Raw genomic sequence first — 22,422 nt, forward strand, 5'->3', positions numbered from 1 at the left:
CTGCAGCATTCAGAGAAATATGAACGAGGCTGCTGAGAGTTTGCATCACTTCATCACTATCACTGAATAGTGATAGTGATGAAGTGCTACACTTCCAAGTGAAGTGCTACACTTCCAAAAATAATTGCATCAATATCTGAGTATATATAAACATTTACAAATCAGCTGTTACTGTATGCAGGTTTTACCCAACGTTGGTTTCCATGGAAACCCAAATTTCACTACCATCCCTCTATTTTTCATCAATTTTGATGAGCTCAGATGATTTGCCATGCCAAACTCCCCCCCAGGGCCAAAGTTTTGTATTATTCCGATGACTAATGAAAGCAGTCGACAGGATCGCATTCGAGGACCCGGCCTTAATTATGCACTTCTGTAATGCAAAGTCTGGGACAAAGAAGGCGAGGGTCACTCTCATGATAATCGCCATCTCTCAGCCAATTTTGGAATTTTTCAATAATTCAAAAAGCTTAGTGCTTCTGAGTCTCAGAGGCTTCCATTAACCCAAAGATTTTGATGAACAGAGGACTATGAATTTTTTGGTGGGTACTTTTGCAGAGAAAAGTCTGCAGTAAAGATGCAGAAGCTACAATAAAATATGCAGATGAACTTTAACTTAGTCTGACACCATGTTTAAACCAGGCTGACGGCAGCGAAACCTGCAGCATGCAGGGGGGTGGTGTATACCTTATTCTGTTTGACTTTACTGTACTCATGATTATTGATTGTTGCATTGTTTTCTTTAAAAATGATTTTAATATGAACTGTAAATACAGTGAAAGGCTTTAGTTATTTTGACAGATGTATGCTGTTAAATTATTAAAACACTGCACTTTCTAAAATGGATGAGCGGTTCATTTTAAAAGTGCTTTTTCTCTTTTTTGAATATTTATTATTGCTCATTAATAAGGCAAAAGTATTTCTTATCCGATGACTCGATGGAATAATTGCTACTCGATTACTGAAATAATCGATAGTTGCAGGCCTAATAAGATTTATTGCCAAGAAGCTTTGTTACAACAGAGAATATCCAAACACAAATATCCTCACTTTTTAAAAACATGATTTTTCACTAAACCCTGTAATAATCTCATAAGAGTTTATGAGCACTGTTACAGATTAAACCAGATTAAATGTCTTACTCCATTTGTATAATTCTTTTTTCCAGCCCAAACAGTTTTGTTTATCCACAACGAAAAGAAAGGATTTAAGAAAAGTCAGAAAGATTTGTCCAAATATTTTCAGTTTTTGCTCTCCCATTAGTCACGCTGTGTCAGCGCAGATTTAACTGTGACCCTGTGGAGACACCCTTTAGAAAGAACCCCAGGTTGGGAACTAATGCATTACAGTACAGGCTATGAAGCAGTAAAACACTGCTTACAAACAGATGCATCAGTGCATTAGTAAGAGGAGAAATTTACTGCACAAAACTCCAACCTCAGGGGGGGGCACAAGAAAAGTCACAGTGGTCACAGGATGATTAAAGAGACAGAAAAATAGATTTGGACTTTTTTTTCTTGAGAAATTCCTGATATGCACACCAACAAAACTTTACTTTACCTTCCTATCTGCACTGCTAACTTAGTAGAAAGCCAAAATGTGTATGGAGCCATAAGCCAAGGAGTTTTTTAACTGCTGATCTAAAGGTGATCTGCAGGAGCCTGTCAGACAAGCACAGCCTGTGTAACAGAAGTGGACACAGCCACAGTGATGTCACCTGTTATCTATGGACTGTTGCTCTGAAGCCTTCAGTCTGACATTTTGGCCACCATTTTTTTTTTTAAATAAAACTAGAAGTGACAAACAAACAGCCTGAGAGCCAGAGGACATGTGCTCACCCACATGACAGTGACTTCATAGGAGCTGCACTCTAAAGCATCTGTTTAACACTGAATGGGACCACGATTTATGAAATTAACGTTAGCTTGTAAACCAGTGATTAAGTCCAAAAACCCTCGAAGGAAATATTTACTGAGCTGATAAATCAGGTGAGAAGTAGGGTGAGTTTTCTGATTGACTTCTCTATGACCCCCCCGCCAATGGAAAAAAATATACAGACAGTTTAATTGACCCCAAGGATACTTCCACTTTTATACAGTCTGTCATAATAAGTTTCCACCCAAAGTTTGAGGAATTTTAATTTTCCAAAAACTAGCATTCAGGAACATCCATGAATAAAGTTCCTGAGAAAAACTGATTGTGGAAGTCAGTGTCCTTACGTTCCCTCTGAATTATGTGTTCAACAAAAATGGATCCAAAGCATGGAATTCACTGATGCTTGGAGCATTCCTTGGAGCAAATTTAAACATTCATTAAACTGTTCCTGGTCCAAGAGGAACACCAGTGTGATAAAAACACACCTGCAGCTCCACTTCCTGGAACATGAAGCTGTGACTGTTAACAAAGAGCTGATGTCAGCTTTGCTTGGACACCGGTTCATGTAGCCTTTCTGCTGAGAACAAACACAGCTGAGGACTGTGCACTACTCAGCTTGTACTCAAATCACATCAACACGTCGTAATGTGTCATTCGGCTCGTTAAGGACTTACGTCATGATTTGGTTCTCAGCTCCAGCCTCCACCAGCACTCCGTCCACAAACAGGGGCACTGAGGAGAAGCTGTGCTGGGTCCACTGCCTCCCTTCGTCAAAGCTGACCCTGCGTATTGGATGTCAGAACAAATTCCCATCACAAACCCGGCAACAGTGACGGCACAGAAACAAACGCTCTCTATTAGATCCTGGTCATAGGGGAGGATTTAGGTGGGGATCAGAACGACGGGCTTGTCTCAACACAGGAGTCTCCGAGTCTCTGTGCAATTAGCTACTGTAGCTTTTGGTAAATATTAAAGGCTGAGGCATTGAAAGGGAATTTAAGAGATTCTGTCTAGTTATTAAAAGAAAGAAGCTTTTGGAGGAGTTGAAAAAAAGGAAATGTTTTGGAGTCAAAGGAGAAAAGCAGCATCATGGTTCCAGGGTAAAAAGTCCACACAGGGGTGAAAAAAACAAGACCAGAATAGAAGCGTTTCATGTTTGACTACAAAACTGCAGAGGGAGACGGAGACAGGAACAAAAAAACTGGACAGCTTTCATCATCGGGTCCTGGGCTATATTGATTCTGACAGCACATCAACACTGGTGCTGAAGTGAGAACAACTCCGAGTACCTGAATGCGACACGGGTTGAAACCCTACTTAGGCCTGTGCTCAGAAGAATGAGAATCCTCCCGTGCTGCCTCTGCCTTCAGTTGGCTAAAAGCACAACAGAAAGTGTTAACATGCACCTATTATGAGATTCAGCCCAGGGAACTGTTTAACCTAAACTGGATTCCATAGCTGCAATCCAGTGGCTGTGGAGATACTTATATCAGTCACTTTTTTTTCTTCACTTCCTCTACCATCACACTTAAATTGGTTGGGAGACAAAAACCCAGCAGGCTACACTCCACTGCTTCTAAAACTAATTTCAAAATTGTTGCAAATGCGAGTGCACAGATCTGGTCTCACTTGGATTAGCCTGCACGGAGGCAAAGCGAGGCGCCCGATTTGGCAAGAGGAAGGCAACATGTTAATGAAAAGAGTAAAAGGAGGCGGGGGGTGGGGGGGTGGGAGGATTCGACTGCTGGCTGTTAATGATAAGTGGCCTGGAAAAAAACCTCACTCAAATTAGATTGCCTAAGATTTTTTTTCCTTTTTTTTTTAAGAGCCATAGTCAAAGTGCATCACTAAATGGATCAAGTGTCACATATAATATGCACATGCACTTTTTTTAGAACCATAACTGTTGGATTAACCTTAAAAAAGCCATAGGAAATTGGAAAAGCAATTTAAGATGGGAAACTTGTCCAAAAAAGTTCTCTGAATGGACATACCACAAATTTCTAGTTGGCACAGACGGCTGTTTCACAGCAACAAGGGCCCCCCCTTTGTCCAGAAACCAAATATTGTGCTCCTCTTCAAAAATCTGGACATATACACACATTCATATCAGGAAAACACAAAAGACAAAGGTTACAGTGTTACATCCTGTTTCTAAAAAGCTGGAATACTGGGTAAATGTACATAAAAATAAAATGCAGCAGTTTGTAAACCATTTAAATCTGTTATTTCATTCAAAAACATGCAAATAAATACAACATATCAGCTATTTAAACTCAGAAAGATTGTTTTCTGAAAAATAGAAACAAACAAAAAGAAGCTCATTTTGGATTTGATTGAAGGAACACATTAAAAAAAGTTAGAACACAATGGAAACGCTGGCCAACAATATGAGTGGGCATAACAAAAGAAGTCCACAGAGGCTTTCAGTCTTTCAGAGGCAAATCTAAGAAGCTGCTTCATCAATCTGTTAAAGTGGTCACAAATTTCTGTTCTCCGAGGCCAAAAACCCATCCTGGAGGGTATACTCCTCTCAGCACCTCCGATCACCACTGAACTCAACCCCTCAGTGGATGCTACGACTTTTATTTTCACGGCTTTCACAGTGATTAACTGCAGTTCTAGCCTCAATGCTAATCAGTGATAGCATTATTTCAAAGCCTGTAAAGGCTATAAAGGTATCAACAATCACAAAACTTAAATTATCTAAGTTACTAATAAGAGTAACTAAGAACAGTAGCTATAGATAAAAAGGTGATATTAGTATTATCAATAGCCCTGTTTATATTCCAGTGTCTTCATGAACTGTGACAATGAGAGTGAGCCAGAATACACAATAATAATAATAATAATAATAATAATAACAATAATAATAATAATTCAGCCATTAATGATGTTGTTTACACTTGTGATTTCTTGTGTTACGTCAAATGCGTCTTATTAAAAAGCCTGTTGTACACTGCAGTAAGCTGGAGTGGAAACTAAAGCGGTTGCATAACGAGAAGCCCTAATACAATATTTGCAAAGCTGCTTAATTTTTTACAGCAACTGTCGAAGTTTGAAACTGCTGCAGGCCTACAAATCTGTCGGCTGTTGGTGTGAGGCTCACCGGTCTCCAGCTATTGCCAGCATCAGATGATATGAACATGCCAACATTGTTGTAAGACAGCTCTGCTCCAATATTTCCTGCAGAGCAAATTACACACACAAAAAAAGCATGAAAAACACAGTGAGATCGCGCAAAGATAAGGGACCATATGTGCTTTAAACACATGCTGCAAATCACACCATGTCTCTCATTAATTTATTGTTTTGGCTTGATTCCCGTATTAGCTTGCTGTCTCTCAGATCATGTGAATAACACAGAATATTCCACGTTCATTCCCGAGGATGCCTGCATCATGCAGACAGCATAATGTGAGATGTAGAAGAAGGCGGGTGCCTCCCTCGCGCCGGCATTCTGCAGTGTTACAGCACAGTGTGCAGCGAGTGAACTAGTTTCCTCTGTTGTTCTGCTCTCCTGTCTTGGCCGCGGCTCAGTAAATAGGCATGTGTTTGATCTGGATGGTGTTTGTCATGTTGGTGAGATGATCTCTGCACCAGCTGACGTCTTAAATGGCGCAGCGGGCAAAGTGAATCACGGTGCCAAAGCAAAGTCTCGGCCAGAAATACACACAAACACATGAGTACATACTGCGGTGGGAATGTATGTTTATTCAGTGTTTCCACGTAACGAGGACAAAATAACATAAATGTACATACTCAGAGCAAAAATGCAGTTTTTTGTACCCACTGGTACTAACACATCTACTTCATCTCATTTCTCTTTGTTCCTTCAAACTTACAGTCACACACAACCTGCAGAACACCAGCTGTGGCCATCAAAACAGGCGGCCATACGACCCGCAGCACGTCAGCCTGTACATGAAGCGGAGCTCCTGCAGTGCTCTCTGCACAGTGAAGCTTAAAGAATCGCTGAGACAGAAGCTTAAGTGGAAGACATGTAGGGGTCACATCAGTGCTGCATTAGATAATCAGGCTGCTGACTGGGACAAATCTTAATCTGGTGAAATGTAAATTTTCAAATTGAAATAGCAAGATGAGGCAGAGCTATTATATTAATATTTAATATAATAACTGTAAAATAATATATTAGATTTTTTATCATAATGATGACACAAAATGTATTATTTATATAACGTTATTAAAAGAAATCAGTATTGTACAAATATATCACTTTGCCCTGATACAGCCACCCTTGCATAACCTCAGAAAAGCGCCGTTATTAAATACACTCTGAACTGTGGTGTTGCTTACAGTGTTACACACCATCTGCATGCATGCATTAAATAGTGATGAGACATGCACAAGGCTGTGCTGCACTGTTATGTTGCACATCTACTGGAAATCACTCGAAAGACCAGAGTAGATACTGCATCGAGGTTTCTCTTGTGGCATCAAGCAAACGTTGCTCAAACTGGTTGCTGAGTGGTTTCTGGGGGCTGCTGGCTGCCGCTGGGTGACATCACTCACAAAGAGGGTGCTGCATGGAAGAGATCCTTTGAAACGAAGACTGTTTGCCTTCAAAGTAAAACTTTTAAAACATTTTATCTACAGCGCTGAAGCCAAAGTAGGGTTGCCAACTGTTGTGTAAGAAAACTTGACATCGGCTGTCTCAAACGTTACCAGAAGCCGCTAAAGGGGGTCCCCCTCGGTGCCGAAGTGAGGGCCAGGTGTTGCCGAAGCAAAGGTATGTGGTACGAGAGCTGTATGTGCACAAAACACAGCGACGCCAACGAGTTTGGCTTTCCGAGCTGTCTCCAAAAGCCACCGGAAAAACTCACTCAATTTGTGGCTACTCGTCTTTATAAAGACGTCAAAGTTGGATGTGATGAATCTAACAATGTCAGATATACGCTGTGTAGCTAAATTACAGCTAACTCGCTAACCTCCCCGTGCTGGCTATCACTGCAGAAAGCAAATGTTAGGTCTTCCACTTGTACAGCTGCAGAGTTCTAGAACAAATGCTGTTTGACATTATACATAAGTTAATATCCTGAATCATGTTAGCTGCTGAAATCATTCGACAGGATAGCCAATTAGCATTTCCACTCATATGTGATTCTGCTAGTGGTGATAGCAAGTAAGCTAACCAGCTAGCTGTAACTTAGCTACACAGTTAATTCATAATGTTAGCGGAAAAAATAATTTGAAAATCTCCCGTTAAGTAGATAATCCAGAGGAGTTGGCTGAAATTGTGATTTGAGATGGCTTGAAATTCATCCTTATTAACTAACACACTAGTGCTAACTAACATTAGCAAGGAGGAGGACAGTTCATGGTTAAATTTTACCTGAAAACTGAACATTTCTGTTTGGCAGGTTGGACTTCATTAAATAAAATTGTCTCTTTTTTTAAATTATTAATAGTAACTAATGTGAGCTTGCCTGTATTTAGACACAGAGTTTGCATGCTTGCTAATGACTATAAAAATATTATCCAAAGCCACATCTGTTTTTGTGCTTATGTGGAGATTGTATTGGAGTCTGTGTTGTGCTGGGAACTGGGAGCATATTGACTTGGTGATCGGTGGACTCCTTATTGCAGCTACCGTTAGCTAGTGTTGTTTACTGTCGATGTTTGGAGCAGAAGAGAAGTGGCGGCAGTGAGGCAAGGCGCTTGTCAGCAAGCATAAGCATCACATTATTTAGAATTTTGCAGAAAATCCAACATGCACCCTTCACATATAATAGAAATCAGTCCACAGTCTGTTAGAAGCAACTGAAACAGTCTGAGAAGATCACGTTTTTTTTTTTTAAGTTACCCCACAGACATTGGTAATGCAAAGTGTTCAATGCATGAAAAAGTGACCTTATATATCTTTAATATGCAGACGGTCTTCGGTGTTCAGTGTTTTTACTCACCTGTGGCAACTATGATTCCCGGTGCAGAACTCTTGGTGGAAATTGTTCCTGACAGGTAAGGGTTCTCAGACATTTGTAGTTGTAGATGAAGAGAACAGAAAGGCTGTAAAAGATTTTAAAGAAATAATAAACTGAACTGCATTTTAGAGAAAAGAAACAAATAGCCTAAATTAAAAGGCAATGCCTAAAAAAAAAATTCTAAGGGAAAACTATGTAAGCATACATATCACCTTAAGTGGTAATTCTAATGGATATGAAGTGTGATCTAAATCAGTCTTGCTGTGCATCAGCTTATCAAATTAACTGCCAGGTAATAACAGGGGAAGGGAGTGCTGCTCTGCTGATGTGAAAGTGATGGGGTCAGAAAAATTAGAGAACAAACAACAAAAAATCCTTATTCATTAGTCTCCCAAAGAGAGCCACCGGTGCCTTCAGAAGTTTTGCTAATTACATTTAATCTGTCATTAATACAAAGAATGATGGAATTTGCATTAAAGTGTGACGCTAAGCCTCCAGGGCATGCAAACAACAGAAGACAATTACATTTGTTCACGGAGCAGAAAAAAAACGTGTCTGCTTTCATCTCTGTAGCAGACAGCGTGTCACTGGTGTAAGGACACCGAGGGCAGTGGGACTGAACAGGGTAATCAAAAGGAATCTACAGCAGTAATTAAAATGTCACATGAATGCACAATCACAGGGAACCTGTAAGCTACACCACATGGACCTGAAATAACCTCTTAAACAGCATGAAGTCCTCCTAATGTCTCCACCATGATTCCTCCTAACGGTCTGCCTGTTAGCTTTAGATGCAGGGAGGCTCTCTAATGAGGGCAGAACTTTAACACACACAGCTGATCTGGATCTGCCACTCCACTACTGCATCGTCCTCATTATACTTCACACTGAAAACAACTATATTATGTACTAATATTAGTTTCTCCACATTATGAATTGGATTACCATGCAAATATCTATCTGTGAAGTCTTCTAACTGTAAATTCATTTAATTCAACAGAGTTCTATGAACAAGCTTGCAGTTTTAAATGGTAAGCAGTTCTTAATGAATGGACGCTGCAGCTCTTTTCCAAATGTTATATCAGTGGTCGAGCAGTTCACTGGAAGGGCCTTCCTAAAAATCAGAAGGATAAGAGATGAAGTGAAGCAGATAAATCCAAAGTTTCCTGAGGACCTGCAGGAAAGATCTGGCTGTGGGACTCGGTGAGAAGGTGTGAGAACCAGAGGTTTCACCAACTATAAGACTCATTTCCAAACTTTTATTTACTACAGACCAACAGACTATTTTAGTTTCTGACCTCTGAGGTCATGCATCAGTAAAGTTTGGCTATAGACCAGTGTTATAAATCAACAAAATCTACATATGTGTGTGTGTGTAATTTCCATAAACATAAGAGCCTTTGGTTACCAGGATGCAGTGGATGTCGTTCCCCTCCAGGTCGGATGCAGGAGCCTGCAGGAGCCTCCAGTCCCGGCCTTTGTTGTAAGTGATGTAGGTTTTCACCTGGTTGTCGTGCCTCTTGTTAGCAATTAACATGCCTTTAATTCCAGCCACCTGATAGGCACAGACACACAACAGGTTGAAGCCCATCTTTAAAGAAAGCCATCAGGGAGCACTTTATGCACAACACTCCTCCCAACACCCATAGCAGTTAGGGTCTCAGTTGCAGATGAAAAGCATACCCAGCACTCTCATAAGAAAAGGCATTTTGTGTATTGAGGCAGCAATCTTCACAACACCAGTTAAATGCAAATGGCATGCTTATCCTTTCTTTCTTCAGCTGACAGTCTTGCAGACACCATCAACAGAACAGGCTGCATTTTCTTACACTCTGCTCTCTGTAATTATATCCTTACACGGCTCAGCAATCTAGACACTGCAAAATGATGACTGTTGAGAAGTGACACCTTGTCTGTATTCTAACAATTGAACTGAAACTAACACACATACACAAAAATACACTCCGGGAGCCTCACACTTCTCTTCCCAAATCCACCCTGCTAGTCGTCTCTCAGGGATTAGACATATCCCTCAACAAAACCAAAGCGTGACATGCAATGGAAAGGACAGAGTCACTCTAAATGGTTGCCATAGTGAGGGTCTCCACATGGATGTGTTTTCCTCACTGAAGGGGCACGTCTGTATAAGTGGCACTAATAGGCAGTGCATTTGACATTGTCATAGAAACATGTGGCTCAGGATGGATGCGGCTAACGAGGGTCCCCCCATCCTTGTCCAACCTGACCCGTCAATCGTGGCAGTAATTATTTATTGCCTCCACCTTCTCTGTCACACACACACGCTCATGCTCACACACACACACAAACAGGCAGATCCATATATGTCCAACAGCATGCACCTCTTTCTTTCCTCCCACACTACTTTCGTTACGACACGCTGAAGGAAGCAGATCTCTATTCCAAAGCACAGATTACTCTGAAACGCGCTGATTTGCCGCCTTCGTGCCACGCTGATTGCTGCTATTTGCTGCAAGTGAGTGGAAATGGAACAAAGAACATTGCATGACAACTGTGAGACAGCTTTTGAGCCAAGACACCCAACATCCAGCTGCTTTTAATAACTATCTGCTATCACCAGTGAACCAAGCATGAGTCATAACTGTTGGTGAAGACTTGACATTAACTTTCATATTTTGCGTTTGAATTTGTATTGAATCTGCTGCGCTCCAGACAAACATTTGTATTTGCTGATCCTGGGTTACATCGACTGATTAGCACCGACTGCTCACAGAAGGCGTCGGCATGACCCTCTTCATTTTTCCCATTCAGCTTTTTCTACTTTGTAGCAAACACACAAATCAAAAGCATTTCTCTTTGACAGCTCAACACTGACATATACCTCAAACTAATTAAACTCTGTTACTTTCATTAATGGCATATATTAAGTATTAAGTACAGGAAACACCACAATTAGTATCATGTTGCATCTCCTCAGACTTTTATATTGGTCTGAATTCTTCAGGCACTGACTTCAGTAATGAAAACAGTATCCTCCATAAAGCTGCTTCCAACTTTCTTCAATAATGATAGAACTGACAGATCAGCTTTGTAGGCGCAGCCAGTTTTCCCCTCTGAAATTGATCTGAAAACCAAATGTAATTTATTTCAGGTATGTTTCACGGAGCCAGTATGATCAACTAATAAACAGAAACAGTTTTTTGTCATATCTGTGGTCAGTTTGTTTGCTACAAAGTAAAAGAGCCAAATGAACATTTTCCAAGTGTTGATTTAATTTTGAGTTTTTGCCAAGAGTATATCAAAGACAAATGAAATGTTCCTAATGCAGTTAAACATCAATATGAATTGATTTTACTGGATCTGTAAAAGATTTCATTTAGCTTTAGGCTGACCTAATTTTCAATGATAGGGCACGAATTTAAAGAGCTGGGAGGAGAGAATATATTAGATTATTTATTGATTGTCAAGCCTTTTAAAACTTTTCTATTAAGACTGCTCAGAAAAGGAACAAACACTGTCCTGAGTCTTCACCTTCTTCTCAATTCTGTTTACTGGCTAGTTGCTAAACTTATGAGTTTGTTTTTGAGGGGTGGTGAAAAACAAACAAACAAACAAGAAGATGGATGGATGGGTGGGTCAATGGATAGGTGGGTGGGTGGGTGGACGGATGGACAGGTGGATGGACGGGTGGGTGGGTGGACGGATGGATGGATGGATGGGTGGATGGATGGGTGGGTAGGTGGATGGATGGATGGACGGGTGGGTGGATGGATGGATGGATGGATAGGTGGGTGGACGGGTGGATGGACGGGTGGGTGGGTGGACAGATGGATGGGTGGATGGATGGATGGATGGATGGATGGATGGGTGGGTGGGTGGATGGATGGATGGATGGATGGATGGGATGGGTGGATGGGTGGGTGGATGGATGGATGGGTGGGTGGATGGATGGATGGACAGATGGATGGATGGCTGGGTGGGTAGGTGGGTGTTTGGATGGACAATAAAAAAAAACTGCTGCCTGCTGCAGCTCAAAACCATTTTAGAAGTACACAGTTTGACAGATACTTTAACAACATGTTACACTGTTGGTGTAATTTCTAACGTACTTGCTTGCATGTGTAATCTGATGATGATGTGAGTCCACCTAAGGGCCAACCAATGAAATCACACTGTGTAAAACTTCACAGATTTGCATGATGCAAACAAAAAACTTGTGACACACTGGAAACCAAAAAAAAAAAAAAAGTGGTTTCGCTGGACCGGAGATTATTATCAGAGTTTTTGACGAGCGTATTTATTACTGTGCTGTGGAAATGACATTACATGCAGTATTATAACCTATAAGTTTGTCTTTAAAAGTTTATGTTGTTGCAGCTTTGCTTACTCATCCTTTCCCATCCCTTCTCTGCCCCCACACTGCCACTATGTTTAAACTGGAACATGTTTTCTATGTGAAACAAGCAAGTTTTCATTCCCTGCAAGTAAAATGATGCTGTTTTAGTCAAAGCTGCTGGATGTCACAGTTACACACAAGTGTTTTTACGCAATGACATATGAGGCATCAACGAGGTGAGGCGATCACTCCCACCTCATAATGTTTTTACATAAACGGTTACTACTGTGCATATTTTACCTGAAATCAGAATTGTATGTTATAAATAATCAAGTATTAATACAAACCAAGCACCATTTGGTGCCTGGACCTACAGTACTGTGCAAAAGTCTTGAGCCACCTCTCATCCCTTTGTATTGTGCTTCCAAGGAGCCAGACTGTCGAAATGTTTTAAAGTGGACTTGAGCAATAGTCTCCGGGCTTTCTGAAGGTCTTTCAGAGTTTTTCTTTGGACATTGACTGGTTTTTCACTCATTTTCAGTCCAGTCCTTATACCTGATCATTTTTAGATTAATGTTTGTTTGCTAAGTCATTTAACACTGACCTATGAATAATTCAAGCCAAAAAAAGGCACCTGACTCAAGGGATGAACCAGTGTTGTGTCTACACATAACAGACAACTTGGCAAGGATTTCTTTTTTAAATTTAGGTACTTTGTTACTGGCAGCCTGTTGCAAAAACACATAATTTGTTCTCATTTCTTTTGTTGAATCTTAGAAATCTGCCAAAGATAACCCAAAGAGCTCTTAGCCAAAAACCTGGCATATGTCAGGATGGTGTGCAGTGTGTCCTTAAACAATTTTAGGAAACTAGACAAGTAGAGGACAAAAGAAGAAGAGGCAGGACTAAGAAACTATCCACAGCAGATGACCAGCATCTGAAACCAGCATCTTTAAGAAACAGGAAAAAGAAATCCAGCAAAGACCTGACACAGGATGTGGGAGAGATGCATGTGGCCCTTCAGTTGAACCATATTCTGCTTACCAATATGTACAGAGATGGTCAGGAGAGAGGTACAACAGTGAATGCCCACAGCCATCTGCAAAACACAGTGCAGGCCCTGTCATGGTCTGAGGCTACTTTTTAGCCAGTGCTGTTGGAGATCTTGCCAACATTGATGGAATTATGAATGCAGAAATGTACCACCAGATTTTGAGCTACCATGCAACACCATCTGGAAAATATTTGATTGGCAACAGCTTCATTTTTTAGAACTACAATGATCCCAAACACACTGCCAATACAGTAAAAGCATACCTGTTAGAAAAACTTACAGTGGAACACTATCAGTAATGGATCGGCCTGCCCCAGAGCCCGGACCTCAACATTATTGAAGCAGTGTGCGATCGTCTTGATAGAGAACAGAACAAAAGGCAGAAACATCCAAAGAAGAGCTCTGAATTCATTCAGTTTTATTCATAAAGCACCAAATCACAACAAACAGTCGCCTTAAGGTGCTTTATAAAGTGTAAGACCTACAATCAAATGACCCCCTATGAGCACTTGGTGACAGTGGGAAGGAAAAACTTCTTTTTAACAGGAAGAAACCCCCAGCAGAACCAGGCTCAGGGAGGGGGGGTCATCTGCTGTGAGGGGGGGAGAGAGACAGAGATTAATAACAATAATTGATTAAATGCAGAGTAGGGTATAAACAGAGTAAAAAGAGGTGAATGAAAAGAAACAGTGCATCATGGGAACCCCCCCAGCAGCCTAGGCCTATAGCAGCATAACTAAGGGAGGGTTCAGGGTCACCTGATCCAGCCCTAACTATAAGCTTGATCAAAAAGGAAAGTTTTAAGCCTAAGCTTAAAAATAGAGAGGGTGTCTGTCTCCTGAATCCAAGCTGGAAGCTGGTTCCACAGAAGAGGGGCCTGAAAGCTGAAGGCTCTGCCTCCCATTCTACTCTTGAATGTCCTTCAAGAATCCTGGAGAACTGGAAGAAAGCTGCCTGAGAGAGTTCAGGCTGTGCTGAAGAGTAAAGCTGGTCATACCAAATATCAACTTTCAAGGTTGTTAGAATTGGATAAGCTCTGTTTTTGCCGTATGTACTGAATTTCCATGTATGTATGCAAATGCTTCATAAATTGCTGCCCCTGTTTTCCTAGAAAAATATAAGGAAACGAGTTCTGGCTCAAGACCTCTGCACATTACTGTGCTCTTAAACAAATATGCAACATCACATTTGAAAACATAACCTTCTGAGCCCCCTCTGACAGTACTCCATCCATCAGCTGCTTGTGGTGGTGTGCAGTTTCACACTGAACTGAACAATGAAAATGTTAAAGTGTAAAACTGTTCACTAGATCAGAACACGAGTGGCAATATAAGAAAATGCATTTCATTCAAGATGGAGCGTCTACACTGAACAACTGGGACTGACAGTTATTTATTATTATATTGTATGACTCATTTGTTGGATCTTGGTTTTTTTTGGGGGGGGGGGGGGGGGGGGGCACAGACATGAAGAGCCACATCATTGTGAGTATCAGCATCATCCACATCATCAAAGCTTTCCACCGACAACAACCCCACTTTAATGTCTTCAATCAATCATCCTGAGCAGTTTATAGTGAGGCGAGAGAGACATAACTGATTTTTGATACAGTGAACTCCAAACAATCTGAGTGCTAATTGTGGCAGAGCCACCTGCTAAACCCCCTCTCAGACTGAAGGGAAGTTTAGCAGGTGATGTAGAGCCCTCATGTCAACAGAAAATTAGTTTGCACAACAAAGGCTCATGATTACAAAAATTGCCCTTATCCAATCTGACTGACAATAAAATAATGCTGTGTTGTGTCTGCTCTGACTGAAGCTGCAGCTCCTCTCTGCGTGAACAGCAGTTTGTCAGGGAGTGACAATAAAATGGGACGGGTCCTATAGCATGTATCTGTCCTTGTGTAATGGGTCTGATTTATCAGAGCAGCAGTGCATCATCTATCTCTTGTTTAGGTTCAGATCAAGAAATGTGGCCGTGCCAAATGCAATTAAAGCGCCTTGTCGTGCCGCTTGGTTAAATGCCTTAACAACTGCAGCGCACAAATAGAAACTGCACACACACACTCGTGTAGCCACATACTGTGCAGGGCAAGCAATGGCATTGTTAATTACCATCCTGCTGCTATTGCTGCTGGCCAATATCTCACATCCTTCCACACTCTCTCAGTCACACCTGCCAGTGCAGGGCAGATAAACTGGGTTCACCGGGGAGCGGAGACGGGAATTCTACTGTGAATACAAAAACATGCAGCAGGCAGTAGGTTAGCTAACAAGGTCATTACAAGTCCAGAGCTGCGTGGCAGTGAGCCCCAGTAAACACACTCTGCACTGTATGCATGTCTGTGGTGTGGAGGACCACAGCCTGTGAAACAAAGCTGCAAAACAACAGGTCTGTGCGCACACGTCATACATCAGCCACCGTCAGCCCGCCCCCAGGGGGGCGACGGGGTCCTGTTTTTGGCATGTTTGTTAATTACCAATAAAACAGCAAAAACGTGTCTGATTCATACTGAATTTGCATGAGAGCTGGTCAGTGAGCCCTGCCTGCATTTTAATGTAAACAGTAGTTTAGTGAACTTTGCTGTTGCTGTCAGCATGAGAATAATACAGTCACGTGAGGCTGTGCACAAAACATGATACCAAAAGAGGCGGGATCACAGTTTTTAAGGTGAAATATAAAGGCAGCATCAAAACGTGTCAAAGATGGCCAATTATACCCCGAACCCCACACAGGGCAAAATAAACGTCAATAATAAACGTAAACAGCTGGAGCAGAATTAACATCAACATCATCAGCTATTTTACCACAACTTTATATCACTGCAGTGTTTTCATAGAAACACAAAGTATTCCAACACAAGAGAAACAACACGCACACACATTTCTAGTGACTTCAAGTCTATAAAGGGAATCTACCTGATTATACAGCCTCCATCAGTTTGGTGTCGGCCTAATAACTTAAACATGTAAAACGACTCTAACTAACCAGCAGAAAGAAAGTTGAAAGTGTTGATAAACCCGCTGTCGACGTCATCTGGTTCAATCGGTTGATCGGTTCACTTGAATAGTTAGAATATGAACTGAATTAGTCTGTGGTGGACACTGATGGAGATCATTCATCCATCCTTTTTATCGAGTGCCTTTTTCCAAACTGTTTCTAAGGAGGAATATTTGATCGGGCTCCTTTTAAAAGGCTTCAAACACGGTCGGCGTCCACGAGCCGGCCTTGGTAACATCTTTTTAAACAGCGTTGCTTTCACTCTGTCAGCACTCCTTATTGATTGATCTTAATGCAAGAAGTCTTATTTCAGTGCTGCAGACTGTTTATGAAACAACAAACCAAAGCAAAGCAAACAAAAACAAAGCAAAACAAAGATAATTTGGCTGCTAATGAGCGTTATCACTGATGCTTTAGAGCTGCTTTTGACAGGAGGATTCTGAAGCTCTTAATTTACACAAGTACTAAAGTCATATTGTTTTCACAGTGAGAGTCGATATTCAATAGTCACACCTCATATTGAGTTAATGTTCAAATAAAAAGAAAATAGCCTAAAAAAGAAGAATCTGTGCACCACACGTCAAATATTTGCTTTTAGTTCATATACTGACCTTAAAGCGTATCTATGATCCTTTTTCCTCTGTCATAGATACTGTTGAAACACTGGGTGCAAACATCAAACACACATTTCCAATAATAAAACAATAAGAGCTCGGCCTCAGACTGGCGCTCTGTTACAGACACGTGTCTGTCTTCAGTGAGCGAGGATGTTCTGAAAATGTTCGCCTCATTCAAACCGCTCTGGCTGCGGGCACAGGAGCTCCACTCACCTGCATTTCACAGCTTCGGTTTGTGAGGAACAGCCAATCAGCAGGTCTTAAAGGGAAAGCGTCCTTAAAGGGGGAGGAGCTAAAATCATTTATTTCAGGCTGTTTTAGGCTGTTTTGCACCGAGAACCAACATAAGATGAACAGGGACCATTTTGAACTGTGAATGATGGAGAGCTTCTCCAGAGGAGTCCAAGAAATACAAATATAGAGAAAGAGCAGAAAAGGTCCCTCTGAAACTCTCTGCAGTCCACAGTTCAGCATCTGGGGGACAATTTATATGTACTGTCAATATTAGGGATGTGCACGATTACTCAACTAGACGCCTAATCGTCGCTATTTTTACTAGTCGGTACCAGACGTACTGGTCAGTTAGCCTAATTATTAAGGTTTTAATTAACCCCGTGCTGGTAAATGTTTGTCCTAGATGTTGTGCAGCTATGTGCCAGCAGATGGAGCTGCAGCCCTTACATCGTCATAGAAAAATGCCATAATGTAACCTGAAGCGTACCTCCCTTCCTTCCCTGCATTTCCGGCTACTTCCTCCAAGTTTGTACAAAGAAGTGAAAAAAACTAGAGGGACAAATGTGTTTGTGGAAAAAGTGCCGCATGTAAAACATAGGGACACACCCGAAAGGTAATTAACACACACAATGCACCTGCACAGGTATAAACAACAACATCGGCCACGTACGTAGGTTACATGGTAGCAGCTGAAGTCTGAATCAGGGGTAAGCTGGAGGAGGAGGCTGGGGGAGAGGGAGGTCTGGGCTCCACTGATGCCGCCCCGGACAGGAGGAAGAAAATGGATGGATGGATGTTTGTACTGTTTTGATGCGTGTCATGAATCATAGAGCAGTGTTCATAATGCGTGATGTTCGGTGCCACACAGTTAGCAGCATTTTAAGTGCAATTCATCTTAGAAGAACTTGATTAATGGCTTAAAATGCCTTCGTTTCTGATATCGTCCATTAAACAGGCCTAAAATTTAATTTGATATCTGAGTGTTTCTTAGTTTTTCTCTAAAATATGTGATTTTTTTATAGTCCTGTTTTTGTTTGTAAATGTTTGGAGTTTGTATTTTTGCTCTGACACATGCGTGCACCCACGGACAATCCAGCAGGTCTGATCAGTGAAAACAGCACCAGTCCCTGTAACCTGCCCTGGATTTAGAATCCATGCAGGCGCCTACCTCGTATAGGTCGAGCATCTGGTTCCCTCCAATGCCCCTAGTGGTCTTGACGTTTTCCATGGCCAAGGTGAAGTAGATCCCTCTGGTGTCAGACAGGTAGAGGTTATAGGTGTCGTTCTGGTTCCACTCCTGCACCGCTGCAAATACCTGCTTCTCATCAGTGCTGACAATGTGTAAATCCTATCAGGAGAGCGGACGGAGAGATTAAGCAGAGTTATGACTGGAGGCAGAGAGGTGACGGATCCGAACATGCTGACCCCGTGGGACTGGTCATGAGATCAATGCTGTGATGTGAATATAAATGTTCGTGGCATACTGTAAAATTTTCTTAATATATTGTGAGATACGTAGGAACTGAAAAGGGCAGTGAGCTGCCTGTCACTAAAAAACAAGCAACAAAATCTTTAAATATTATTGAGATACTTCATTAACTTTGATTAGCTTATCCTGACATTCTTAATTAACCTTTTAGCATTAACTAGCTAACCACTTAAGGGAAGGGTTAGGCTGCAGGCACAGTTTCAGAAATGACAAGTTGTTGCCTTTTAAATCAAAGTGCATCTTGGCCTTAAAGGTCTGTATTATATCTTTGTTATAACATCTCCTGCTGGTTTGGCCAGTGAATGGAAATTCCAGATAAATGGATACATGTGATCCTAACCTGATCCTAGCTGGTGACTGGTGGAGTGTTAATAGGTTAAAAGTATATGTGTGAATCATCATCATCATGATCAAGTAAAAGAGTGCTGCAGCTTACCTTAGGCAGCGAATATTTGGGCAGTTTAATTTGTATGAATGGGTCTCTCTTGTAGGACACATAATACGTGGCCCGTCCTGATGTAGGAACCTAGAACATATAGTTAAGTACAGTAAACATGGTGTGCATAGTATTACGGCAGTGCACCAGAATTTATCCATCAACTACAGCGTGCTGATCACTATTAATATTATTCACACTAAACATTTTAATTTCTCTCTGTGATTTCTGTCCTCGTGCAGACCGACCTGAAGCTTTCTGCTCTTCGTTTGTAGTCTAAGATGAAGGCTGTGGGTGACTGTGGGCAAACAGTCCACGGGGAGAGAAAAACGTGGGACTGCATTTACCAAAAAATAATCTCAGAAACCATAAACTATCTTTTCTTAGCGTTTTAAAATTCACTAGTACTGTTAAAAATGAGTAGCTGAGGGAAGAGTAAGTCTTGGTTGGCGTTTCAATCACCTCTTCATTGTCCAAATACTTACGACAATGTGTATGTTCTGCAGGTGGAAGCGGGACTGGAGGATTTTTAGGCCATTTATGCACATCTGATTTTATTTAAATATTTATATTTTTATTTAAGCCCAGTAACAGTGGCTCCATAGTGTAATGCTTACACATTATCCTTCCAGCTGAAAAGTTGCCAGTTTGATTCAAGCCGGAGACACAAATCTGTTTTGGGTTCGTGTCAGGAAGGGCATCAAACGTGTGGAGCGTCCTGCTGTGGTGACCCCGAACGCAACGCGCACGTCTCAGCTCAGCAACAGATGATGGACATGAGCGAGTATCGAGATCTGATTAAGGGATTTTTTCTCTTATGAGATTGTTTTTGTCCACTGTACCTGAAAAATAATTTAAAAAAATACAAAAAATACAAAATAAAACAAACAAATAAATAAATACAAAAAAAAAAACATTTTTGATGCCATTTTAATTTGTGTATAATGTGTTTTTTGGTCGTTATAACTCAATTAACTGTAACCATGTGATACTTGATACATGTCCTGTTACACTCTTTGACACCTTTTATGAAGGACTGATGTGTAACCTCATCACTGACACGCGGTCATTTATAGCAACCTCCCAGCTTACATTCAGAGGATGCAGCCCAGGTGTCAATGCACTTGGTGGTTTCAAAGTGGACTTTGGTAAATATCTCATAGGAGAATCGATAGTCTCATTATTCTTTGTCGAGAGAAATCTTTAAGTTACCTAACTGAACCTCATCTGCTGTCTAGGAAAGAAAAAAACACCCTTAATGGTCTAGACCCTTTGCAAACACTCTAAGCTGTTAGCTTATGCAGCAAGAAAACAGGGATGGTGGCTGTTGGAGTGTCATTAGCCTCAAGACCACAGAAGGACACTTTGTACACACAGAGAAGCAGCTAGCAAAGTGAGGCTGCAGATTCATAACCTACTTTTCTTGCCTGTCAATAATGCAATGAAATTCATTAGAGGAAAACCTTCAAATCAAAACTTGATTTCCACTAAATAGAAGTGAAGTCAGCATTAATGTTGTACGACAGGGGTGATTCTTTTACCGATCTCGTAAGTGCTCTGAGTAGAGAGAAAACACTGAGCTCTGAGAGGAAATACAGCAGCCTAGCAGTGAGCGCTGTGGAACAGTCCCACATGTAATCGAGTGAAGGAGCAGCAGATCGATGGCTGGGTAACCAGAGGCAGTTTGAACTTTAAGAGGAATTGGTATGATGGATTTTTTTCCCCATCCCTTTCAGGATCTTTCATCTGTGATGCATACGTGCTAAAATGTGGAGGTGCTTGAATTGAAGGGGTGGTTCTGGCTGAGTGCTTGTGAGTTTATTTGAAAGACTTTGGAGAGGTCAAACAGGATTGAAGGATCTTTGGAGAACAACTCTATTTCTTTGTCTAATGTGCTGCCAAGGGCAGAAAAGGTTCTGGAGGAAGGACTTGCCTGCAGGTGACTCAAATAGGGTTTCTGAACCCCTCCGTTCTCTACTGAATAAAACATTTAGCTGGATCAAATAACTCCAAGAGAATTTACAACTACAGCTGGAACTCATAATATAAAAGGTGGATTTTTGTTTGAAAGTTCCCCTTTAATAAATTATTAAGATATTCAGCACATCCAATCGCATTTGTAAAATACATTTAGCAGGATGGGACGATTCAAATTCTGAGGCTGATGTGAGTCTGTGTGGTGCTTCTGTGGACTGTGGACAGGGGTCAGGGTCTTTGGGGGACTAGTTTGTGGTGGCAGTGTCAAGGAAGGCTTTTGGAGAAAAAGCATCTTCTGTAGAAGTTTCTGAAAACGGGGAAGCTGAACCGAAGTTTGTGGTGAAGAAGTAGCTGCCGTGATTTGACATTTGGCAGCCTTGTGGCCACCGTCCCATCCAGATCCATTTTAAAAGGTGAAGCGATAATGAGAAACCAGAACCAGATACTCCTTTTTCCTCCAGCTGGAAACATCAAACACCACAGCAGCTTTTAGAGAAAAATCTGAATAAAATTGGTGCTGCTGTGGACTAGGTGTGTAATTATCCCGACTTCTCCTGTTGACTTTTAAATCTATGAAACCTCATTTGCACAATGTCAAAGTAAATAATATTCACACTGGAGAGGAAATTAAAATACAACCCATAAATTGCATCTGTGTTACTTAGGATTCAGGACATTACCATTTCAGATTTTTCTGTTGCACAAATCGTGATTAATATGACACACCAGTCGGCGGCTGGATGAATATTAAAACTGCTCACACAGGAAAACAAAGCACGAATGTTCAGTTGAGGTTAACGTAAAATTATTTTTACGTATTTTCTTCCTGCCAACTGAAATCATTTGTAGAGGACAACAAATCTCATACCAGAAACAGTCTGTGAACACCTGACTGCAACAAGATCAGTTTCAACACATCGAAGTAACTCCGCCCCTTAACGGTCACTTCTGCAGCAGCCATTCAAATCCACTCTTACATTTGATACAAAGGCTGAGCCTGCGTCTCAGTACAGACGATGGAGCATATCTGCTACATTTACAGAATTCATCGTGTAGCAGGTAGTGATGTTACTGAGTGGACAAAGCCCTACCTGTATGAATATGTAGTCATCTTGAACCACCAAAGAGCTGATGTCGATGAATCCAGGGAACGGGTAGTTCCTGTTAGCCTCTGTGCATATCTGAGCTCTGCATGTGACATACTGCACATCTGTCACACAGGAACACATACAGGAAGCATCATCAGCATTAACGTATCCTTCCACATACACCAACAGCAGCTGCAGCAACACTTTGTCTGTAATGAGTGATCAACTGAAAGCATCTTTGTATGCTAACCATTTTCTTCCCAATTAGATCAAAAGATTGCTTTGTCTTATTTGCACAGTGCAGAGTCTGACACTCCCTCTGACTAATCTGCCTCTCTGTGTAGCACCTGATTTATTTTCATCGTGTAGACACCTCAAGCAAGCATCTCTGCCTG

At 41.3% G+C, this 22,422-nt stretch overlaps 1 protein-coding gene across 2 annotated transcripts in view; it reads right to left on the reverse strand.

Moving 5' to 3' along the window:
* The window catches only part of sorcs3a (sortilin related VPS10 domain containing receptor 3a), a 232,051-nt gene that overhangs the window by 48,508 nt on the left and 161,121 nt on the right, over positions 1-22,422 (reverse strand). For both annotated transcript variants that reach the window (XM_030730511.1, XM_030730512.1), the window contains exons 7-14: positions 22,031-22,149; positions 18,963-19,052; positions 18,206-18,385; positions 9,226-9,372; positions 7,800-7,902; positions 4,985-5,061; positions 3,870-3,961; positions 2,550-2,657 (exon numbers count right to left, since the gene is read on the reverse strand). In XM_030730511.1, the coding sequence (XP_030586371.1) occupies positions 2,550-2,657; positions 3,870-3,961; positions 4,985-5,061; positions 7,800-7,902; positions 9,226-9,372; positions 18,206-18,385; positions 18,963-19,052; positions 22,031-22,149 (916 nt within the window). The remainder of the gene's footprint in view (positions 1-2,549; positions 2,658-3,869; positions 3,962-4,984; positions 5,062-7,799; positions 7,903-9,225; positions 9,373-18,205; positions 18,386-18,962; positions 19,053-22,030; positions 22,150-22,422) is intronic.

Source organism: Archocentrus centrarchus, chromosome 1 (assembly GCF_007364275.1).
Source record: "Archocentrus centrarchus isolate MPI-CPG fArcCen1 chromosome 1, fArcCen1, whole genome shotgun sequence".
Taxonomy (NCBI): domain Eukaryota; kingdom Metazoa; phylum Chordata; class Actinopteri; order Cichliformes; family Cichlidae; genus Archocentrus; species Archocentrus centrarchus.